Source organism: Symphalangus syndactylus, chromosome 10, assembly GCF_028878055.3.
Source record: "Symphalangus syndactylus isolate Jambi chromosome 10, NHGRI_mSymSyn1-v2.1_pri, whole genome shotgun sequence".
Taxonomy (NCBI): domain Eukaryota; kingdom Metazoa; phylum Chordata; class Mammalia; order Primates; family Hylobatidae; genus Symphalangus; species Symphalangus syndactylus.
In genome coordinates this window covers 39,949,874-39,973,357 of record NC_072432.2, presented here as the reverse complement: position 1 = coordinate 39,973,357, position 23,484 = coordinate 39,949,874, and the positions used below count along the sequence as shown (strand labels likewise).

General features: G+C 35.4%; 1 protein-coding gene across 21 annotated transcripts in view; it reads left to right on the top strand.

Annotated features, from left to right (window-relative positions):
• Positions 1-23,484, top strand: part of RAP1GDS1 (Rap1 GTPase-GDP dissociation stimulator 1) — a 176,170-nt gene that overhangs the window by 56,956 nt on the left and 95,730 nt on the right. For all 21 annotated transcript variants that reach the window (XM_055296952.2, XM_055296951.2, XM_063610211.1 and 18 more), the window contains exon 3: positions 19,993-20,115. In XM_055296952.2, the coding sequence (XP_055152927.1) occupies positions 19,993-20,115 (123 nt within the window). The remainder of the gene's footprint in view (positions 1-19,992; positions 20,116-23,484) is intronic.

Here is a 23,484-nt window from a genome sequence, read left to right as displayed (position 1 = left end):
CCAAATATAAGCTTTCAATCATAGGGTAGTTCTACCTATGATGATAGGCCTCGGGTGTGATATTGTGGTGGATTGTTAAAGAGCAGTGGAAATTATTAAAGTCAGGGAGTGTCAGGCCAAGTTATTAACCACTGTGTGTAGATTCAGAGTTGTTCAGGATGATGGCAGGAGTTGAAGGGGAGAGACAAACTGGGAGTAAGCTCCAGTGTACTGGAGGGTTGTTGTGGTACTAATGATGAGAATGGGGAAAATACAGTGTTACCAGATGGTAGAGGTTGAAAAGAGAGAAGCTGTTTTCGAATGAAGCCAGAAGACAAAATGTCTCAGATATTTTTGAGCTAAGAAAATACAACTTCAGCTCCAAGCCTGGGTCTTGGGGTAGAAAGTGAAGAAAAGAGAGTTGAGAAGTTCTGCATGAGAGTACTTCAAGGGAAGTCTCCTGAGAATAATTAATCTAGCTGAAAGTGAAAGATAGGAACTAGAGTTTTGTGAGTGTCTGGATTTAAGAGATTCCAAGGGTACAGTAAAAAGTGTTCAAAACTAGGTCTGAGGGAAATTCCAGTGTAAGGATGCCGCTATGGGATGGGAAAGTCTTTTACTGATTGTCGTGCAGTTAATCTTTTCCCAGTTGCGTTGCTCTGTCCATATGGTTTGGGAGACTGTGATCCATTTTGTCATTATAATCTTTTCTTTTCCTCTCTGCTTGGGAGGGTGAATTCTGGTTTGACTAATATTATTTCCCTCTTTGTTCCCCTGAATTAGGTACTGTTAAGGGGCCTCCATCAAACTTTTTTACCCTTATCATTTAAACAAGGCTATCTTGTGATACCATGCATTCCCTCTTATCTTAGAACATCTTGCCTTGGCCTTTCCCCATGCCAAATTGTAGGATTTTTATAATTTCAGCATTTGTCTTAGGCTTTAGGGAGATCTAAGCAATTACTCTAGTGCCATGATATTTAGTAAATCCAGGATCAATCTGAAAACCTTTCAGCACTCATGTTAGGCTGCTATGTATTACTGTATCCCCACAGTCTACAAAGAACATTATATGTTTTTAGAACACAAACATCTCCAAATTCGGGGCTAAGGTCATATTGCCAGTCTGGCTTCTACTGTCATGGGGTAATCACATGTTAAGGTGATAGGGTTGGAGGAGGAGGAAGTATGGGAGTGTAGTGAAGCATGGGAACTAAATGCAGTTTTTGAAGATGAGACTGAACTGATAGATAATTGTGAAATATTGCATGTGGGAAGAGTTTTTGACATCTGCAAGATTCTGCAAGCCACACTAAGTGTCTTTATTCCCTAAGCTATCATGGAACCTTAAGTAGCCACAGGAGTCATGCCTTAGTATGGGGTATGGAGAGGGAGATAGTTTTTTGGTGATCATCCTAGTGGTATTAACAGACGCGATGCTCTGTGCTGTTACCTCAGCCCTGATATTTGACTATATTTTTTTTTTTTGAGACAGAATCTTGCCCTGTCGCCCAGGCTGGAGTGCAGTGGTGCGATCTTGGCCTACTACAACCCTCTGCCTCCTGGGTTCAACTGATTCTCGTGCCTCAGCTTCCTGAGTAGCTGGAATTACAAGTGCACACCACCACGCCCAGCTAATTTTTGTATTTTTAGTAGAGACGGGGTTTCACCATGTTGGTCAGGCTGATCTCGAACTCCTGATCTCAAGTGATTTGCCCGCCTTGGCCTCCTAAAGTGCTAGGATTACAGGCGTGAGCCACCGCGCCCGGCGATATCTGACTATATTCTTGAACGCTGAATCTAGCCATTCTGGATAAATATCTTGCTTAGTCTAGCTTAGTCTCTTAATACCTTTCATTTTAACAGGGGACCTACAAAAAGATAGAGTACAGAGATCCTCAGGGGAAGCGTTCCTAGACCCACAGTAGATGCCTGAAACCGTGTGGGTGGTTCTGAATCCTCTGTATACAATGTTTTTTCCTGTACATACATACTTGTGATAAAGTTTAATTATTAAATTAGGCACAGTTAAAAGAGTAACAACAATAACTAATGATAAAATATTATTAGAACAATATACTGTAATAAAAGTTACATGAATATGTACTCGCTCTCCTCCCCATCTCAAAATACCTTATTGTACTGTACTTAACCTTCTTGTGATGTGAGATGATAAAATACCTTCTTGATGAGATGAAGTGAGATAAATCATGTAGGCATTGTGAGGTAGCATTAGGCTGCTGTTGACCTGGGGATATGTCAGGACGAAGATCATTTGCCTCAGGTGATCTGAGACTGTTGAGCCGTGATGATGTTGATGGTTGGAGTTCAGGAGCATATAATGTTGATGTCTATGTCAACGACTAATGGGCAGGTAGCATATACAGCATGGATAAAGGACAAAGGGATGAGTCACATTCTGAATCAGATGAAAGTGTGAGATTTCATTATTCAACTCAGAACAGCATGCAATTTAAAACTTATGTATTGTTTCCAGAACTTTCCATTTAATATTCTCAGACCACAGTTGACCGTGAAAATTTCCAAAACCATGGAAATGAAATTATGGAAAGTAAAACTGCAGATAAGGGGCAACTACTGTAGATCTCTGGGGTAAATGAGGTTCTGGAACCATGGCTGATCATCATGAAGGTTAGACTGATAGAAACCTAGAATGGATTAGGTGCCTCTGTACATTGAGTAGGTTGTGGAATTTTTGTCAAAATATTAAAACTGCTTCTATACATATCTGTCTCTTTTACTAAACTATAAACTCCTTCAGAGCAGAGTCTGTCTTGTTAGCCATTTGCTTAGCACGTGCTAGGCACTTAACTAAGTATTTAATGATGAGTCATTGCATGAATCTAGTAACTTTCTTTTGAGTGGCTAACCTCTCAAAATTAATGGTGTAACTTGAATGTATGTGTAATGGTGATAATATCATACTCCCTCATTAGCATATATTTCTTTGAAAAAGCAAGGAATTCTCAATATATATGGTATAGATTTCCTCATACTTTTTATGATGTAATATGTATTGGTTTACTGATTTTTTTTCAGTCTCGTGTATTTTAAGAGCCATTATAGTGGACTGTTGGAAAACTGGGTTTTGTGGCTGGGCATGGTGGCTCACGCCTGTAATCCCAGCACTTTGGGAGGCCAAGGTGAGCAGATCATTTGAGGTCAGGAGTTCAAGACCAGCCTGGCCAATGTGGTGAAACCCTGTCTCTACTAAAAGTACAAAAATCAGCCCAACATGGTGGTACACACCTGTAATCCCAGCTACTCGGGAGGTTGAGGCACAAGAATCACTTGAACTCGGTAGGCGAAGGTTTCAGTGAGCCAAAATCATGCCACTGCACTCCAGCCTGGGCAACAGAGTGAGACTGTCTCAAAAAAAAAAAAAAAAAAAAAAGAGAAAAACTGGGGTTTGAACTACACAGATCCACTTATAAGCAAATTCTTTTCAATAAAAGTTACACCAAGTGTGCCTGCCTCTCCTTCGGTCTTCTCCACCTCTTCTGTCCCTGCTACCTCTGAGGCGGCAAGACCAAACCCTCCTCTTCATCTTCCTCCTCAGCCTACTCAGTGCGAAGACAGGACGAAGACCTTTATGATGATCCACTTCCACTTAATGAATAGTAAAATATTTTGTCTTCTATATGATTTTCTTAATAACATTTGTTTTTCTCTAGCTTACTTTACTGCAAGAATATAGTATGTAATACATATAACATACTGCATATGTGTTCATTGTTATGGGTAAGGCTTCTGGTCAACAATAGGCTATTAAGTTTTGGGGGAGTCAGAAGATACATGCAGGTTTTCGACTTACTTTATTTACTCTTCTATCAGCAATAATTAAATCCAACACATATACTTACTCATTTTTATTGGTTGATTTGGTGGCCTAAAGTATGTTTCTCTTTTTAGATTAGTGTTGATAGGTTTTGTGTTTTTTGTAGCCAGAGTATCTTGAGAAGAGCTGTTTGAAAATGTCCCCGTTACGTGATTCTCTTTCTCTTTTCAGAATGATTCAGTGCAGTTGTAGTGCTAGATATATTGTATGGAATTATCAGCAGTTTACCAGTTGGTTCTTTATTAGTACTCCTGATGTCTTAAACAAAAATGAATAATTGTTTATCTTTTATCAAAGTGCCTCATCTGTTCAGTAACAATCACAGTTTTCTCCGACAGTCTTGTGTATTACTTTTTTTTTAAGTGCTTTGGTTTGATATTTCTTTCATTCATTTCTCAGAATAGAACTTAATTCTTCCCTCTTCCAAACATACACTTTTTTCATAATTTCATAATAACAAAATATTTCATAGTTAACGCAGCCAGTATCTTAGCCATCCTCCCCAATAAATCAAAAACCTCTACCAAAAGTTACATAAAATTATTCATTGTCATTTCAGCATTAGGCCATCTTTTAACCTTTGGGTAATTAATATCAAATTTCTACTTGGTCAGTAATATCTCCTTTTTTTCTTCCCCATTCTCAACCCCTTTTTTGAACCTCTTTGATAACTGCTGATTTTCTTTTCTTTCTAGGATTATACTTGAAAGGAAATTGTGATTTATTCCCATTAAACTTTAAAAACTTTTTAGCCTTACTTAAGCCAACATGATTCTATTTGGATTTGCTTTCTTTTTCACTACAGATCTTAATCACTTCTGTTTCTTTTATGCCCTGTGTTTCTACATTTATTTATTTTTTCTTTATTAATACTTAAATTCTTTCCCTCCTCAGCTCCGGCACCCGTTTCCCTTCCTTTTCTTGCTTCACAACCCTTCTCCTTTGGGGAAGTTATAAGATGAGAGTGAGATGACCCTCAGCTCCACTCACTAGGTTACAGGATTCATACTAATCCTACAGATTAGTTTAGTCATATAAGCCATGGTGATTTTGGTCTCTTTTTCTTTTTTGAAGGGTAGGTGGAAGAAAAGACTTTTGTGTTGCTCTGAATTGTGTGGTGTGTGCCTGTAAGGTAGAATTTGTATAGTCGTTTTTCTACTCTGATACAAGCTAGTCTGATGACATTGCCACACACAGACGAGGAGAAAGTTGAGGAGAACTCAGAGAAATGAAGCAGGAGCCTTGATTAACCTGTTTATGAAGCTCATTCTACTTCCCGACTTTACAATGATGTGATCTCTGAGCTGATAGATTCTTCTACTGGAGTACAGTACAGTAGTTTCTATTACTTCCTGTATATCCTAACTGGTATATACAAATTGTAACTTTTTTAAAAATCTAAAGTACAGTAAGCATATTGTTGGTCAGCCTAAATAACAGAGAGGCTCTCTTAACAGAAATGATATTTAGGAATAGGGCATTGCCATGGGAATACATGTGCCATGACAAACTATCTGTGTTTCAAGGAAGTAGAGGAAAACAAAGGTTTTTAACAGAAAAAAATGAGGAGGATTACATAATTGTTTTGAGATAATTATCCTTGGCTGCAAGGATCACACTGGTCTGAGGTTGGACAGGCAGTTGCTGGGCAGATATCTTTCCAGAAGTACTTTTTGTGTAAGGTCGTGACAGCCTTTGTGTAAGGTTGTAGTTTTTGAAGAATGTTTTGTGCTAGTTTTTGTCAGGCATTTATGCATGAGAACCCTATTTTCATGGCCTTTCCTGACTCTGTTTGTTAGAGTTTTTTTGTTTTGTTTTTAACACAAGTGACTCTTGATTCCAGCAGCTTTCATTTTCTCCCTTTTGATCAAGATCTTTCTCTGAAAGCATTGATGATCAGTCTTCCTGTAATTAGGTTTTGATTGTCCCTTGGTGCTGGGAGGGACTGGTTTGGTCCCACATTGGAGAGGGTGATTGGTGACCAGGAATCAGTGTTAAAATTCTTCTAGCACATTTGAGCAACAAGGGAGATTGAAGGTGAGTGGTTCTTGGTCTAAGCCTATCTGGAGACCATCATTAAGTTTAATTTTGTCTGTTTTGTAGGTGCTTGCTGTCATCTCAAAGTGCTGAGCTAGTATTATTTTGTTAGGAGTTGTACTTCTGCAAAAATTTAACAAGTAACAGATACAAAGTTTCAGAAAGGAAAATACAAAGTAAAATTCATAATAATATGGCAATCCCAGTTTGCATAATGGTTTTGAGCCATGAAACCTAGCGTAAAGACAACTAATTAAGTAATTCCAATGGCCATAGAGAATTTGGTGAGACCTATTATAACCATGTGGCCTGTTTTCATATTTTATGTTTATGGGGTCTCAACTTTCCCATAGGAATTTATCCGGTTACAGCATGTGGTATTAGTAATAGCACAGGCATTTTCTTATTTAACCAGTTGATACAAAAAGATCTCTTAGGTTGCGTTCTTTCAAACTACCAGCAGAAGCCACTGATTGTGAAATTTCAGTTATGGCATTCTCCTATCAAGTGAAAAAAGTAGCACTGAGGTGCGTAAGAGTCTTATTATTATGTAAAGTCTTGTTCCAACATCTTGGGAAAAACCGTCTACCATGTAAAAATGTCAACTCGTCTTGGTTTGCAGTTTGAATGTCTCTAGTTAGGGCATCGGGTGGTTTGGTAAACTTTCCGTGTGACTCGTACATCAGGCCCAGGACTTGTTCCTTCAGATCCATCTAGTTTCAGTTTATAAAGCTTTATGAAAATTTAGGATTCATTCTAGTCTACAGGTAGATAAGAACTATTTTAAAACAATGCACAGAGCTACAATCTAATAATAAGGATGTGTTTTATAGTTTTTTTTAATAAACATAACTTTCTCTGTGTAGTCATACTGGTGTATTTATTTATTTTTTTGAGACAGAGTCTCTCTCTGTTGCCCAGGCTGGAGTGCAGTGGTGCGATCTGAGCTCACTGCAACCTCCACCTCCCGGGTTCAAGTGATTCTCCAAGTCATCGTGATTTTTATCAAAGATAATCAGAGTAAGACAAACTTGTTTGCAAAATAAGTTTAGTTTTATCAAAAATTGCCTGTAAGAAGTGATTTGATCACACGGTATTCTCAGATTTAAAAACTCTTCAGGCTACAAAGCCAAACCAAGGCAGATTTTAGATTTTACCTACACTCTTAAGTTTCCTGGGCTTGTGGGAAGTGACAGTTTTTACTCACTCACTATGAGGCTGGGAACCATTGAAACCAAGCCTCATATGCACATTCTCAAATATGATATTTCAGTCAAAGCCTTGGTAACACAACCAGTGTATCTTATTGTATCTTGATAGAAAGATAATATTTTTATTGAACCTTTCAGTTAACCATATTGCCATAAGAATACTCACAAATAATTTTTGAATGGGGGGGGCAGTCAAATAAGGAGAAAATGCATCTATTTCTACCTTTGTTCATAAAAGTATACTTTATTAAATTGCCTGAAGAGAAAGTTTCCTTAAATCTGGAAAACAAAACACTGAAGTAAAGAACTAATAGTGTTTCAAATAAAAGTCATGGAAACATTATCTTTATCATTTATTTAATCTCATCTATTTTATTTTTGCTTCATCTTAACAGTCTTTTGAACCCATCAGTTTATTAGTGTTCTAGAAAAAAAAGATTTAGTCCATTAATCTTAAAGTTATTAGAAACCTGCATTTAAAAGTACCCATTAGGGCAAGGCGTGGTGACTCATGCCTGTAATCCCAACACTTTGGGAGGCCAAGGCAGGGAGATCACGAAGTCAGAAGTTCGAGACCAGCCTGGCCAACACAGTGAAACCTCATCTCTACTAAAAATACAAAAAATTAGCTGGGCATGGTGGCAGACGCCTGTAATCCCAGCTACTCGGGAGGCTGAGGCAGGAGAATCACTTGAACCCAGGAGGCAGAGGTTGCAGTGAGCCAAGATCATGCTGTTGTACTCCAGCCCGGGCGACAGTGTGAGACTCCATCTCAAAAAAAAAAAAAAAAAAAAAAAAAAAGTGCCCATTAGGGCCTTTTCTGTTAATCTGATTGTAACTACTTTTATAGAAAAATTCAAAACAGTAACTGTGGATGTCAGAGACTTAGAGTGGCTATGGTTAAAAATCCAGTGGAAGTTTATTATTAACAATTGACAAGAAAATTTAGTTATATTTGTGGCATATGACATATCTAGAATTCTGACTGATGACATTAGATTTCTGCATTTTATATAATTTTGGGACATTCATTATCAGTAACATACACATACATGTAACTGAAAGATCTAGTATCACCTACCATTTGACAATGTTTCTTATTCAACTTATCCAATAACCCTAATCGCTTAATATCTCTACAAGATGAGAGATACATTCTTTGATGCTCTCTAGGAGCCCAATGGGGAAATCCCAAAGTTAATTCTAGGTCAAAAAATCTTAATTTAGAATTTTGAGCTTGGGAAAGCCTGCCAAAGATGTCAAAAGGTTCAAAACACTTGAACAAAACAGTAGCACAAGTCACTGTGAAATCAGTCTTTTTTATTATTATTATTATATTTTAACCAGAGTAATAATCAAAAGACTTCAAAAGCAATACAGAAAGTTATATGGATTTTAAAAATCTTAACCCTTATAAAGGTCAGTTTCCCCAACCAATCAAAAATCTAATAAAGACTACATGAAGTTATCTTGATAAAATTCAAAGTCTTTGTTTCTTTGGCCAGTTACCAAAAAGATAAAGAGAATTTTTCTGCAGTATAATTGCTTCTCCTTATGGTAAACCCATTTAGATAGCCTGGAAGTTGAACCTGATGAAAAAGGTACTTAAGGTTAATCAGACAAAGGAGAAGTGTGTCTAAGGTTATATGACTCTACACCATATTATAGAGGAATGTAAACAATAAAATTAGTACCTTGAGCAGGGGAACACATGGATCTTAGCAGCAGCATGAGAAATTTCCTGGTTACATGGAATAATTCAGATACATCAAGAAAAGACAAGAGTGCAGAATCAAGTTTTACTAGGAAACATTGCTTTTCTAGGCCTTCAAGACAGAACATTTCAGTTTCAGGTCACAAAAGCAGAGTTAGAACTGGAGAAAAAAGGAGCTGATGAAAAAGTTAAAAAGAGAGAGTCCCAGTTATTGTCCCAGCTAAACAAAAAGATGTATTTTTCAAGAGGAGAAAGGAGAAGAGCAGAAGGCAATGATGCATGACCTGCAAATCATGTGCAGTGAGACACAGCAGAATTTAAACTTCTGAGCTATGAATATGAGAAGCTTTAAGAGGAAAACTATACCTCAAGAAATGAAATTACCATTCTAAATGAAAAAGACAGCATTTCCAGCTTGAAACTAGGGAATTAGATGGAATCTGTTAGAAGATGGCTAATAGATTTTAGAATTAAAAATCAAAATCTCAGTACTTCAAGAAAACCTTGTTCTAACACGGGACCAAATTTTTAGTTTTATATCAGTGTATTTTTAGTATCAAAGCTCAATCTTTAGAAAGACTTGTAAATAATTCCCTTCTAATTATAGCCAACTTGATCACACACAATTTCTTTCCTAAATTCATCTTTCTCAAACCTTTCATGAGCTGCATAGACCTTTGACAACATGCTTTGACTTTTTGTTTTATCCTGTATGTCCTCTTTCTTAAATAACACACCATCTTACTTTAGGACAAAAATTTACCACAAGATTCTTTCTCATACAAAATTATTCTTTTTCTTTTTAACCTTTCTTACCAAAAATACAATTTCATACCTGTAATTTTTTTAATATCTCTCTTTCCTACTTATTTTACTTATTGCTTCCTTTTCTATCTTATTTCCTTCTTAAATCATATTTTGAAACAACCTTTAACCTCTGAATTAGACAAAATTATTATCTCAATAGAGAATACATTTTTATGCTTTCATTATCAAAAACACATTTTTGTGTACTTTGTTTACAAAATTATATATGTTAGAATTTTAATTCTTAGTAACATTAATTTTTAGTGAAAACATAGGAAGCAAGAAATTTTGAACTGTTCGTTGCATATCAGTATTTTTATAGATGAGAATCATTTTGTAATTTCAGAAAATGTTTCCCCATAATTTTTATGTTAAAAATAGACCCAAATATATTTAGACTTTTTATAAAATTTAAGAAGCTAAGAGCAAACTAACAATTATGTTCAGCAATTTATGTTTTAATGTTTTTTAAGAATCTTAATTGGAAAGACCCAGACATTTAATGAATATCTATTACTTAATTTAACATAACATTGGGAATTTAGATTGCCTGAAAAGTTCATGGGTAAACATTTATCCTGCCTACATTTACCTGGTTTATCTTTAACAATTATACCTAGATTACTTACGAAAGTTGAGATACTGGGTAAAACTAGTCATCATTTCAAGTTATTTTTCTTTTAACCATTTATATAGACTGAATATCAGGCATTCACCTAAGTAAGAAACTAAAATATATTGGTATTTTGCCAATAACTTAGAACACACAGCTGTTTTTATTAAACTAAACAGTGTTACATTAGTCTTACCAAAGAATTATACCAACAAAGATTATTCTGTTTTAGGTTGGGTTTATAGTGTTATGGCCTTAAAACATCTAGCAGAGACAAATATAATCCTGTCTGACTAGTAAACTTAGGCAAAAATGTATGTTGATAATTTTGAATACATTTTTAGTAAGTTTTAAAACCACCTTATGTATCAAAGCTTTCTTAAGTCACATGAACTAAAAGACATTTGGCTTAATTACTGTGTATTTCATGTAAGCGCTCATTTATTTAAGCCAGTCTGAATAGAATTCCTTAAGGGATTTCTGGCCAAGTACATCAGATTTTACTATGTAGACATAACATACAACATAATATATGTGCATATGCATAAACACACCTAAGCATATATACATACACACAAAAATTTTGGGGGTAAAACAGTTTCTATAGCAGCTTAAAAAAACAAACAAAAAAAAACCTCTTTTACCCTTCCCCCACCTTTGACTCAGTTTCACATGAGTTTAGGGTTAAATTTTGATTGTTGACATTTTTAGCTAGGGCTGGCCAAATTGTATAAGAAAAACAAAATTTCTAAGTGACATTGAATTTTCGGTAACACGTCTGTCTTTTGTTTGCCAGTCTGATTTGCTTGACTAGTCAGTGTAGCAGGGAAATCATTTAGTGCGTTTTTGGTTTTTGGTTTTTCACCCCCGCATGGCAGAAAAAGGAATTTTTATGCTGGACAGAGATACTTTATATTGTTTCTTTGAGTTCAAGACTTTCAGTTGTTTGATCTGAGATCCTAACTTTTGTGAGCACTATATAGTTCTTTTTCTTTTAGACTGTGAATCCTTCAGTTAACTGTTTCTTTACCCTAAACAATTGTTAGTCAGGCAAACCTAAATTTACATTTCCAAAAGATACCTAAGTCATTAGTTGTCATCAAGCTGTTAGACTTTGTAAAGCTATTAATTTGAAAGTCCTTTAAGACTTTTTTTTTTTTTAATCTTGGCTGGAATTCTATAAGCAGTGAGTTTTATATCAACACCAGTAGGAAAATCAGCAGAATCAAAGTAGGCAACAACAACAAAAAAGAGATAGGGGAGGTAGAAGGCTTTTCATGTCAGCTTAATATTTGCAGGTTTTTTGTTTTTTTAAAAAGAGAGTTTGAATAATGAGCATTTGAGCTCCGGATTTTCCTGGATGTACTTGGTCCATCAGTTAAAAAATGAGAATAGGCCATAAGATGTAGCCTGCTGAAGTCCCCTAGAACCTGACATGCCTTAATGTTTGAGAATTCCATTCCTTTTCTTATTAATCTCTCAAAAGTACGGAAAAGCCCATAAATTCTGTCAGGGTATGTCAGGACTGTTGTTTTAGGTGCTGGTGACTGTCCTACTGGCTTTTAATTAATCATTCTGTGTCCATCAGGCTACAAGGATCAATAATAAGAGTGTGAAGCCAGTCTGAGGTTGGCCATGCAGTTGCTGGGCAGATGTCCTCACTGAGGTTATAAGTTTGTAATGGTCTTTGTGGTTTTTGCAGTCTTCTGTGATAGTTTTTGTTATCAGGGATTTATGCATGAGAACACTGTCTTCATGACCTTTTCTGGCTCTATTAGGGTTGGTTGGTTGTTTTTAAACACAGGCGACTCCATTTTGATTTGGACAACTTTCAAATTTTATAGAATTTGGAAAATATGAAAAAGTTTTTTTATTTTACAAATTTGAATTATTTCACATAAATGTAGCTTCTTTTCAAAAAAACTTATCTTTGAGTGTTTATCATATTAAATATTCTTTTCAAATGATATTATTAATGACTATATAATGTTCTTTTAGAATGCTAGACCGTAGTGATAGTTGTCTTTTAAGATGATACTGTGAGCCACTTCACTCTTTCCTTTGGCCAAGATTAATGTTGATTTTAAGTGACTTCTTACCCTTTTTTTTTTTTTTTTTTTTTTTTTTTTTTTACTTTTCTGTGTACCTTTCTGTTGTTTTGTTTTCCTGGGAAAGTGGAGTAAATTTTATATCACACTTGTATAAAGTAGTATTTCCTTAAATAGATTCCTTGGATTACTCATTTTCTTAGATGCCCTATTAAGAAGTGACTTACTTGATAAACAGTGTATAATCCTATTGGCTCACAGCAAACATTAGCAAATTGAAGACTTCAAAAAATCTTGCAGATGCCAAATCTCTTTATCTTTATTTACTTCATAATTTCCCCCAGGGTATTTGATAATAGAATGGAGATAGATCTTTTGCTGAAAATATTTTTTTCACTATGTTTTACTGTATCCTCATTTTCTTAGTCTGCAGTAAGAAATCTGTATTTCTTATAGGTAAATATGCATATCTTCAGTAATTCAACTTCTTGGTGAACAATCTAGTTATATACTCTGCTTATACCACAGTCATTAACACATTTCCTCATGGTGTTTACATTCTCAATAAATATATCTTATTTTTTAACCATGTAACTCTTAAATTTTTTAGCAACTGCTTTGTGACCTACTTAGTGGTAATTTTAAAGAAAATAGTCAAACTAGCAGATCTCCCTGCTTATTCTAGTGATGATTTCCACACACATAACTTCTCCCACTCCCACATCTTACATTAACCCTGGAATTGAAATGAGTATAAGACTATCAAAATCATTTACTGTAATTTTATAAAATGAGTCTCACAACTTAGTTTTTTAGTGAGATCTGTTTCTGATGTTGAATCATGGTATAAATGGGTTTTTGTTCTGCTATCTTTCTTTTCATGACTTCATATATCCTTTTTTTAAACTCTTGCATTTCATGTTCCTTTTGTTTATTTAAGATCCTCAATCAGTTTTCTTCACTGGGGGAGAATGTTGTTATCAGTGAAAGAATTGCCATTTTTTTTATTCCCATCCCTGCCACCCCCACTTCAAACACTTTCATTTTCTTTTAGAAACATTAATTTCTCATTTGTCTGGCCCTTACTTTAAGCTACTTATACTCAGCATATTTCTCTTCTGTGTTTTCATTGTGGGTTTTTTTTGTTTTGTTTTGTTTTTGCTTTTTCTTGAGGCAGAGTCTCACTTTGTTGCCCAGGCTAGAGTGCAGTGGCACGATCTCAGCTCACTGCAACCTCTGCCTCCCAGGTTCAAGTGATTCTTATGCCTCAGCCTCCTGAGTAGCTGGGATTACAGGCATCCACCACCATGCCCAGCTAATTTTTGTATTTTTAGTAGAGATGAGGTTTCACCATGTTGGCCAGGCTTGCCTCGAACTCCTGGCCTCAACTGATCCGCCCACCTCGGCCTCCCAAAGTGCTGGGATTACAGGTGTGAGCCACTGCACCCGTCCTTCAGTCTGTTTCAGCCTGCTTCATTCTTTGTATATGCAGTTGCTTTTCTCTCATTTAATCACTGCCTCAGTTTAGCTATCCCAAAATACTATACATCTCTTTCTCACTCAGTTGTCTTACCTTAGTTCTTACTCTTGTAAAATGTGTTAAATAACAATATTTTTCACATAATAATTTGGCAAATCAGGTCAAAGTATAGTCATCAACATATAACTTCTGAATGACAGTTGTAGTAGGAAGAGCTTTGGAGAAGAAATCACAAAAGCTGTTTTCTTATTCCTTTTCCAATGTAATCTTATTATATGGCCTTAATTGTAATATGAAGAACATGACCTATCATCCCTATCTCAGATGACTTTTTAAATGAAGAGATTAATGTGTTTGAAAATGCTTTGAAATTTTTACAAATGCTCTTAATAAAAAATTAAGACAGAGTGTTTATGGAAGTCAGATAACATTAAAAAGATTGAATAGCTTTCAGTCAGGTACCTTTTAATGAGGACAGTGTGAGTCTAATAAGTAGGAATTAGCTAAAATGGTAGGGTGAGGGGGGTGGCATTTCAAAGAGGGAACATCATGTGCAGAAAGGAGTTATGAAATAAGATGATTAATATGGATTGCTATAAGTAATTTAGTATGGCTAGAGTGTAGGATGTCCATGGAGATGTATCAAGAGATAGGATTAGGAAATATGAATGTGCTTGAATGTTTAATGAAAAGATATGGAGGATTGCTTAAAAATTTAAAGGAATGACATAAACTTTGCATTTCCAGAAGTTTATTCTTACACTATTGTAGATGAAAGATGCGGACGGGGCAGGGGAGGCAAACTGGAGTTAGGGAGACTTGAGGAGGCTATTGCATTTAACAAGGGTCTGAACTGAGAACTTGAAGTAATATGAATGTAGAAAGGAAAAAGATAGATGCAAAAGACAATAGTGAGATGGAATCTGTGGGACCTATGTTCTGATTAAATGTGGGTGGTAGGGCATATTCTCATTCATAGGTGGGAATTGAACAATGAGAACACATGGACACAGGAAGGGGAACATCACACTCTGTGGACTGTTGTGGGGTGGGGGAAGCGGGGAGGGACTGCATTAGGAGATATACCTAATGCTAAATGACGAGTTAATGGGTGCAGCACACCAACATGGTACACGAATACATACGTAACAAACCTGCACATTGTGCACATGTACCCTAAAACTTAAAGTATAATAATAATAAAATAAATAAATAAATAAATAAATAAATAAATAAATAAATGTGGGTAGTAGGAAGCTATTTACTAAAAGAGAAAATTTTATAATTATTCTAGGGCTTCTGGCTTAAATGGGTTTCCTACCATTCACTGAGATAGAGACCAAAATGAATTTAAAGGAAAGAGGGTAAATTTGATTTTGATTTTGTTAAATTTGAGGTATTTAGCATATACCCAAGTGCAAATGCTTTGTTTTCTGTTGCATAAAAGGAGAGAGGATTGGGGACTTGTCTCTTTGGTAAATGAAGCATTGGGTTTAGATCAGATCACCCAAAGCAGCATAGGGCTATGTCTCTTTGTTATACCCTATTTTTAAAATCTACCCCTTGAGAAATATACAATTCCCCAGAAACCTTGATATCCATGGCCCCCCTTTGATTCATATTTTTCGTCCTTGTAGTTTATCCCAAGTCTGAGCCTTCAGTGAAAACCTGTCTTCTCACAATCTGCCATAAGGATCCCTAGGCCACTATTTTACCACTTATTTATTGTTCTCATAACTCTAAGTAAAACTTAAAATGTTTTTTATTACTCTAAAGCTATATTACCAATCTAATCCAAATACACTTTTAACCTAATAGAGTCTTAGTAATAGCAGTCATTATTTTTATTTTTCTAACCTTGAGTTTACTATAAATTGATTATCAATTGCTTTTCATTAGTTTATCCTCATGAAACCTATGTGATAATATAACATCATAAATTCATTTTATTGTAGTAGCATACCTGGAAATTCCCTCTTGGTATTTAACTGTAAAGCCAATTATTTTAATATGTTTACTTGGCAGCTTTGTTTGGAACTTGAGCCTTTCTCAAGCTATAACCTTAAATTGTGAGTTCTCTCCCATTCTCCTTACTCCCTCCTTTGTAATACTTTGTATTGGCCTTGAGGATTTATGTGAGTTGTGCTTTAAACTCTGCTCATATGACATTATAGCCTGACTTCTTGATTTACTCTTCTTCCAAGTTTCTCTGGCCTGATTGCCCAATTTTCCTTTTCTTTCCTATATCTGGCAGTGTCATAACTAAGCTGCCTTCTTGCTACCAGGAGGTCAGATGGAGTGAGGACATAGGGCTTCAGGGACAAAATGAGTGCTGGAAGAACTTCAAGGGCTATTGTGATGGATATGACTCCTGCCTCAGCTCCCACAGATACTATTTTAAAGTAGCAATTGCCTGTCATATATGGGTCCTTCAAAATTCAAAAACTGCCAGCTGCATATAATTTGTAGGCATTCTCAAACATTTTTATGACTGTACCTAGATGTGAAGGAGGAGAAAGATGTTGAATTGATTCCTGCAAACATTAAAAAGAGTGTAGTTAAAATGTCAATAGTAGTCTGGCTACAGATAGTGAAGAGTCTGCCTTTTTTTTTTTAAACAAGACGCCTGATCACAGTGCATGGTTTTTGATTTTTTTTTTTTTTAACAAGTAGCCATTCATTTGGACATGCAAACATCAACCTCTGACTACTCCTTAGTGCCGTTTTAAAATTGTTTCAAGGGTTTTCACAGATATCTGAGAACATCCTCAGTTCACAGGCCAATATACATTTTGAGATACAGTGTAATGCCAGTGCAAAAAGTATATGCGGAATGAAGTTAAAACTTTGTAGTTTATACAAATTGGAATAGCTATTATTAAAAAGTCAAAAAATAACAGGTGGTGGTGAGGTTGCAGAGAAAAGGGAATGCTTATAGAATGCTGGTGGGAATGTAAATAGTTCAGCCATTGTGGAAATTAGCTTGGCCATTTTACAAAGAACTTAAAATAGAACTACCGTTCTACCCAACAGTTGTATTATTGGGCATGTACCCAAAGGAATAGAAATCATTCTACAAGTTGGAATAGCTCTTATTAAAAAGTCAAAAAATAACAGATGGTGGTGAGGTTGCAGAGAAAAGGGAATGCTTATACACTGCTGGTGGGAAGGTAAATAGTTCAGCCATTGTAGAAATTAGCTTGGCCATTTTACAAAGAACTTAAAACAGAACTACCATTCTACCCAGCAGTTGTATTATTGGGCATGTACCCAAAGGAATAGAAATCATTCTACGATAAAGACACACACACATCGCAGCACTATTCACAGTAACAAAGACATGGAATCAACTTAAGCCCATCAGTGGTATACTGGATAAAGAAAATGTGGTACATATACACCATGGAATATTACACAGTCATAAACATGAGTGAGATTATGTCCTTTGCAGCAACATGAAGCTGTAGGTCATTATCCTAAGCAAACTAACACAGAAACAAAAAACAAAGACCACACATTCTCACTTAAGTGGGAGCTGCCAGGCATGGTGGCTCACGCCTGTAATGCCAGCACTTGGGGAAGCACTTAAGGTAGATCACTTGAGGCAGATAACTTGAGGCCAGTAGTTCAAGACCAGCCTGGCTAACATAGCAAAACCCCATCTCTACTAAAAAATACAAAAATTAGCTGGGCATTGGGGTGCACACCCATAATCTCAGCTGCTTGGGAGGCTGAGGCATGAGAATCACTTGAACCCAAGAGGCAGAGGTTGCAATGAGCTGAGATCGCACCACTTCACTCCAGCCTAGTTGAAAGAGCAAGACTCCGTCTCAAAAAAGAAAAAAACATATATACATATATATGTATATATGTAAATATATATATAAAAAGTGGGAGCTAAACATTGAGTACATATGGATACAACGAAGGGAACAGCAGACACTGGGACCTACTTGAGGAGGGAGGGTGGGAGGAAGATGAGTACTGAAAAACTACCTATTGGGTACTATGCTTATTACCTGAGTGACTAAATAATCTTTACACCAAACCCCCATGACATGCAATTTACCTATGTAAGAAACCTACCCATGTACCCTAAACCTAAAATAAAAGTTTAAAAAATAAAAAAATACACTTTGTAGTTATTTATTGGACAGTGGTGTTTGAGTGATAAAGTACAAGTTTGTTCTTTACTTTTTTATGTCACAGAAAAACGGTAGTTCCCAGACATTTACATTCTAAACCTATATAGAAATCTACATGCTAGCAGGTAAAAATAATTCCTGTTAGATTTTTCTAAGTTGTAAATCAGATTTATGTGAAAAACCAGGTTATGTTTTTCCCTTTTATTTATTTGGTAATAGCAGTGAAAATACTATTTTCAAATTCTGGATTCCTGTTGAGTACAGCTATTCTCCCAGTTCACTGGATTTAATCTGTGGAAAGTGTCATTGGAGTGCAAGAGTTAGCATTGTTTTGTTTTTTTTCCCCTTGCCCCTGACATTCTACTCTGATATTAAGCCACTGTTTTAGTTACAGTTAAATGAGACATGCATGGGTGATTTGCAGTTAACTGCTCGCCTCCACACATAACAAATGCCTCGGCTTCGTATCTAATCATGATTCATGCCTTATGCCAGACTCTTGCTGTCATCCCAGTACCAGCAGATGGTGGGGCTAGACCCCTGGGGCAGTATGACCCAGTGTTCTAAGGTTATATATCTTCTGGTAGCAATGGTCAGAAAAGGAAAGATTTTAACATGGCAAATTAAGTTTAGTTCTTTATGGCTTTTTGCTTAAAAAAAAAAAAAAAGAGGATCTTAGGTGTCACATTTTCAAGTGGTCCCATAAAAACTTATTTTTTAGTCCAGTAAAATAAAAGCATAAACTGGAGTGTTATCATTCCTTAACTCCAAATCCTGGTAGTCAAGGGGTACATGGAACAGTGATTTTTCACTTTCCTCAAACCCATGATTGGAAATACATTTTACATACAGTACTTATATACTTACAGGCACATACGCATATGCATATACATAATTCAAACCAAAATTTCAATCATAATGTTTGACCTTACCATGTGCAATTTTTTTCTCTTTTGTTGTAGATGTTGTTAATCCTTTCTCTCATTTTAACCAGTTTCTAGTCTTCATTCCCCAAGTAGATTTTAGCGCTCATAATGGATTGGGACCCACAGTTTGAAAAACTGTATTAAGCAATCAGCACTTACTATAAAGAAATATGTTACGTACTTTTTTGTGGAGTTTCTCAAATTATAAAAAATTATTTTCCTCCTCTTTACTGATCACATCAGCTGCCATTTAGTTAACAAGAAATTTTTAGGGTTCTCTATTATTTGTATGTATATCTAAAGATCTAAAGGACATAGAGGAGCTGCATATAGAAACAATTTCAATTGAATGTTTTAATGAGCCTTATAACCTCTAGCTTTAAACACATGCCATTTCTCTTCATTGTTCACAAATAATAATTTTATTTCTTTGAGCTTTTATTTATTTTTATCTTATATTTTAATAGGTCATTCTTTCAATAACATACATGAAGTAGCTTGTTTTTATAGGCCCATTATTTGTATTTTAACAAAGAAGGAAAGGAAAGAAGTGGGGGCCTCTTGAATTTCTGTATCACCAAATAGAGTTCAGAATCCTATGGGTTTTTGCAGTGTACTATTTCCCTTCTTCATTAATGGTGATGTGAATGAGTTGTATGAAAAACACAGGAGTCATAGGAACTATGTAATCCCTTGACTATCACTTTTCATTCCATATAAAATGATAGGAGGTGAGTTTTTTGCCTATCTTATTGCCATTTTTTAAAGTTGCTATGGCATTATAGGGAACCATAGAGTTTATATAAAGTGATAGCTCTTAGAATTCAGAAGAGATGTAGAAAAAAGCATTTGTATTCTGAATAGACAGGGTTAGAACTAACATTGAGAGTAAGTTTGGTATGCAAATGATATATTCAGAAAGAACTTCTTTATAGTCTGACTGTAAATAAACAAAATATTATATTATCAAGTGTTTTGTGCAGATTAAAACTCAAGATAAAAGCAGCTTGTGGAGCAGAAGGTAATTTTGTATAAAGACATATATTTGAATGTATACCGAAACTAATTTCTATTATGGGTGGGAAAAATTCTTGAAGAATTTATTGTAGATAACGGTTGTCACTGTTAGCATTAAAGATTTTCATTGAAGCTCTTTGTATGTATCTCTTTTAGATACGGAAACAAGTGAAAAAATCCAAGCAAGTGGAATACTTCAGCTGTTTGCAAGTCTGTTGACTCCACAGTCTTCCTGCAAAGCCAAAGTAGCTAACATCATAGCAGAAGTAGCCAAAAATGGTGAGGTTTACCTCAAGAACTTTTCTGCTGGGAATATCTTCAGTTTTACATCTTACTTGTCAGTATGCATTATTAATTTATGTTTTAATTTTGTAGATTAGACATTTTTTATTTCTATTTATCTGTTGTTTGACTCTTCATGTAATTGTTTTAAATGGCTGTAGTTACAGTCATTCATACATGTCCCATTTGATAACTCATTCCTTCTCAGTAGAATTATGGGAAAGCTCTGCCGCCCTCAGCTATACCTGTGTTATTTATTACTTTGGGTATAAGAGTCTTGAACTTGCCACTGAGTCATTCATCTTTATTGCCATAAGAGGTAATATATTTTTAAATATTTATGTTTGTTTGTGTTATACCCACATAAACTCACTGTTCTTTTTTAGTTTTGCCTATTGTTCCGACATTGGCACTTCAACAGTATAGTTGGAATATATGTTCTATTTTCTACACTCACCTTTGTGGAAAACATATATTTCTTAAGTTTCCATGTAAGAATACTCTGGAAAAACAATAATAACAATAAGTTTAGATTGTATACTATTTATACACTGAGAGATTCTTTGGATGAATTATATCATAGCGTAAGTATTTGCATGTGTTTTAATTCAGTCAGTTTGAGAAAAACACTGAATTCCTAAAGCAATTTTTAAGCATAAGAGAAGGCCATACTATATATAATACCTGTAGTTTGCCTCAATTTGTCAGTTTTACATTATTTTTTAGCCTTTTATTGTAGTATGTTTCATATATTATTCTTTAAAGCAAAGGAATTTGCATAATTATCATGGCAGTTGGCTTTGTAAAGTACCAGTATATGTTGGTTTGGGCTGGTAAAACAATGTATTTTTAGGTGTGTTGCCAAAAAGAAAATTGTTTGAAACTGTATCATTTGTGTGGAGGTTCTCAAAATGCATTTCAAGTTCCAGTTAGATTCTATATTGGTATATCATTTTTTGGTGGTGGTTAGAAAATTGGCCACTTACCACTCTTATATGTCACATCTAAGAAGCAGATCTAGTTTGAAAATGAATTCTTTCCAGACATTGCTTGTTAACCTGGACCAACCCCTATCTGAATTTTCTTAGATACCAAGCATCTTGGTTTTTAAGAACAAGTCTTTTATTTTTAACTTTGTTAGAGTCAGTATAGATTTCCAGAAATCAAGGTAGAGACTCCACAATTTTTATCTTAAAATCCTTTTTCTTAAGCATTCTTGTAGTGTAAAATCAGAAATTTTGGATAACAGATTTTTGTGAAATGGATTGCCATTCCTATATTCTCTTACTTAATAATATTCCTCATAATGCTCTGTCACAATTGCATGACAACTCTGCTTTGAAGAGTTTCTTACAGTAATACTCTAGTAGATGACAGCTGTGTTCTAAAGACATAATAGACTTTTTAATGTTTATACTTTTAATCAGAGGCTGATAAAGGGCATATCACTAACCTCCACTGGTTAAAATAAGTAGGATACATTGGTATGATGTTTATTACTCCATGACCACATTACTTTTTTAAGTGATTGGCTGAGAAAGTGGACCAGAGTCTTGTTGAGTGTTTTTTGTTTGTTTGTTTGTTTTTGAGACAGGATCTTACTGTGTTGCCCAGGCTGAAGTGTAGTGGCAGGATCACGGTTCACTGCAGCCTTGACCTCCCGGGGTCAAGCAATCCTCCTATCTCAGCCTCCTGAGTAGCTGGACCGTAGGCATGTGCCACCATGCCTGGCTAATTTTTTAATTATTATTATTTTTTGTAAAGACAGGGTCTCCCTGTGTTGCCCAGGCTTGTCTCGAACTCCTGGATTCAAGGGATCCTCCCACCTCGGCCTCACAAAGGGCTGGGATTACAGGCGTAAGCCACTGATTCTGGCCTTTGAGTGTTCTTTTCAAAAGAAATATGTAACTTCAGAAATGCAGCCTGACACAACATAGTATACTAATTGGGCATGTATTTCTTGTTAGAAATTGACGATGAAAAAGACTGTATGAACCAGAGAATAGGAGGTTGGAAGTTAATTTGTTCATCTTTACTCTGCTGTGCACAGAGGAGAAATATTAGCATATACTTCTTCCATTCAGATAAACTCCAAATAGGTTTTTGTACATACAAAAAGAATCTTTAAAAATTAACACACCTTTGTGCTGACATTCAAAATCTAGAGGATTTGTAAGAAGTTCCGTGGGCGAGTTTAATGTGGGAGGGTAGCTTTGACCATAAATTATAGTAAAAGATTTTTTACACCTTTTAAATGTATTATTCCCTTATATAATAGACTTAAGACTGATATGAGACAAAGGACAAATAAGCAAGATATGACATGTCTGTGAATATTTCAGAATTGGACTCTCAAAGTATTTAATAATAATAGTAATACTTCCTAATGCTGGCTATGATTTTGTGCTCACATAATTTAAGTGTTGTGTACATTATTTCAATCCCATATGAGATAGGGTTATTTTATACAGATAAGAAAACATAGAGGCTAAATATCTTGCCTGTCATCACACTTCAGTGATAATAGTTGGATTTTATGCACTAGTTTGTTTCTCTCCTTTCATTTCTTTTCAGTAAATGAGAATTTATGATGGCAGTGGAATGTGTAGAGGTGGTCTGAGTACAGGGGTAGCAGCATGTAACCTGAAAGATTGGGCTGGTAACTGATGTGAAAATGTGTAAAAAACCAGCAAAAGTTGAACTGCTTTATGTCTGTTCCTCTAAAGCAGTTCCCTGCCTTTGACCTGTAGCAGCAACAGACTCACCCGGGAACTTGTTAGATGCAAATTCTTGGATCCACTCACCCAGACTTACTGAATCAGGGACTCAAGAGTGGGCCCAACCATCTGTTTTAACAAGTCCTGTAGGTAATGCTGATGAGTATAAAGCTTGAGAACCGAGTCTGAGTATAAAGCAGTATGGAATCAGTACTTTTGATTAACATTATGCTTTTTTGTTCTTCTGTGTACTTTATCATATTGCAAAGTGTTTATCAAAACTTCCGCCTGAGTGCTCTTAACAACAAAAGCGTGAAAATTTACACACAAGAGGACCTGGTGAGAGCACTAACCAGAAATACAGAAGTCTCCTGTTCTATTTATTTTAATTTTGCCCTCTATTCCATAACAGGTATATGTAGTACATGTTTATTTTAGTATGAAATGCATGTGTGCCCTAGAAAAATCATTGAATAAAGTTGAGACTCCAGAAAAAGGCACTATATTGTCAGGTAGCTTAAAGTTTACCTTGAGACCTCAGTGTTGGAAGCTTAACCTTCGTCATTTTGTAAGAATGATTATCAGTACTTTCTTTTTCTTTTCTTTTCTTTTTTTTTTTTTTGAGATGGAGTCGCCCAGGCTGGAGTGC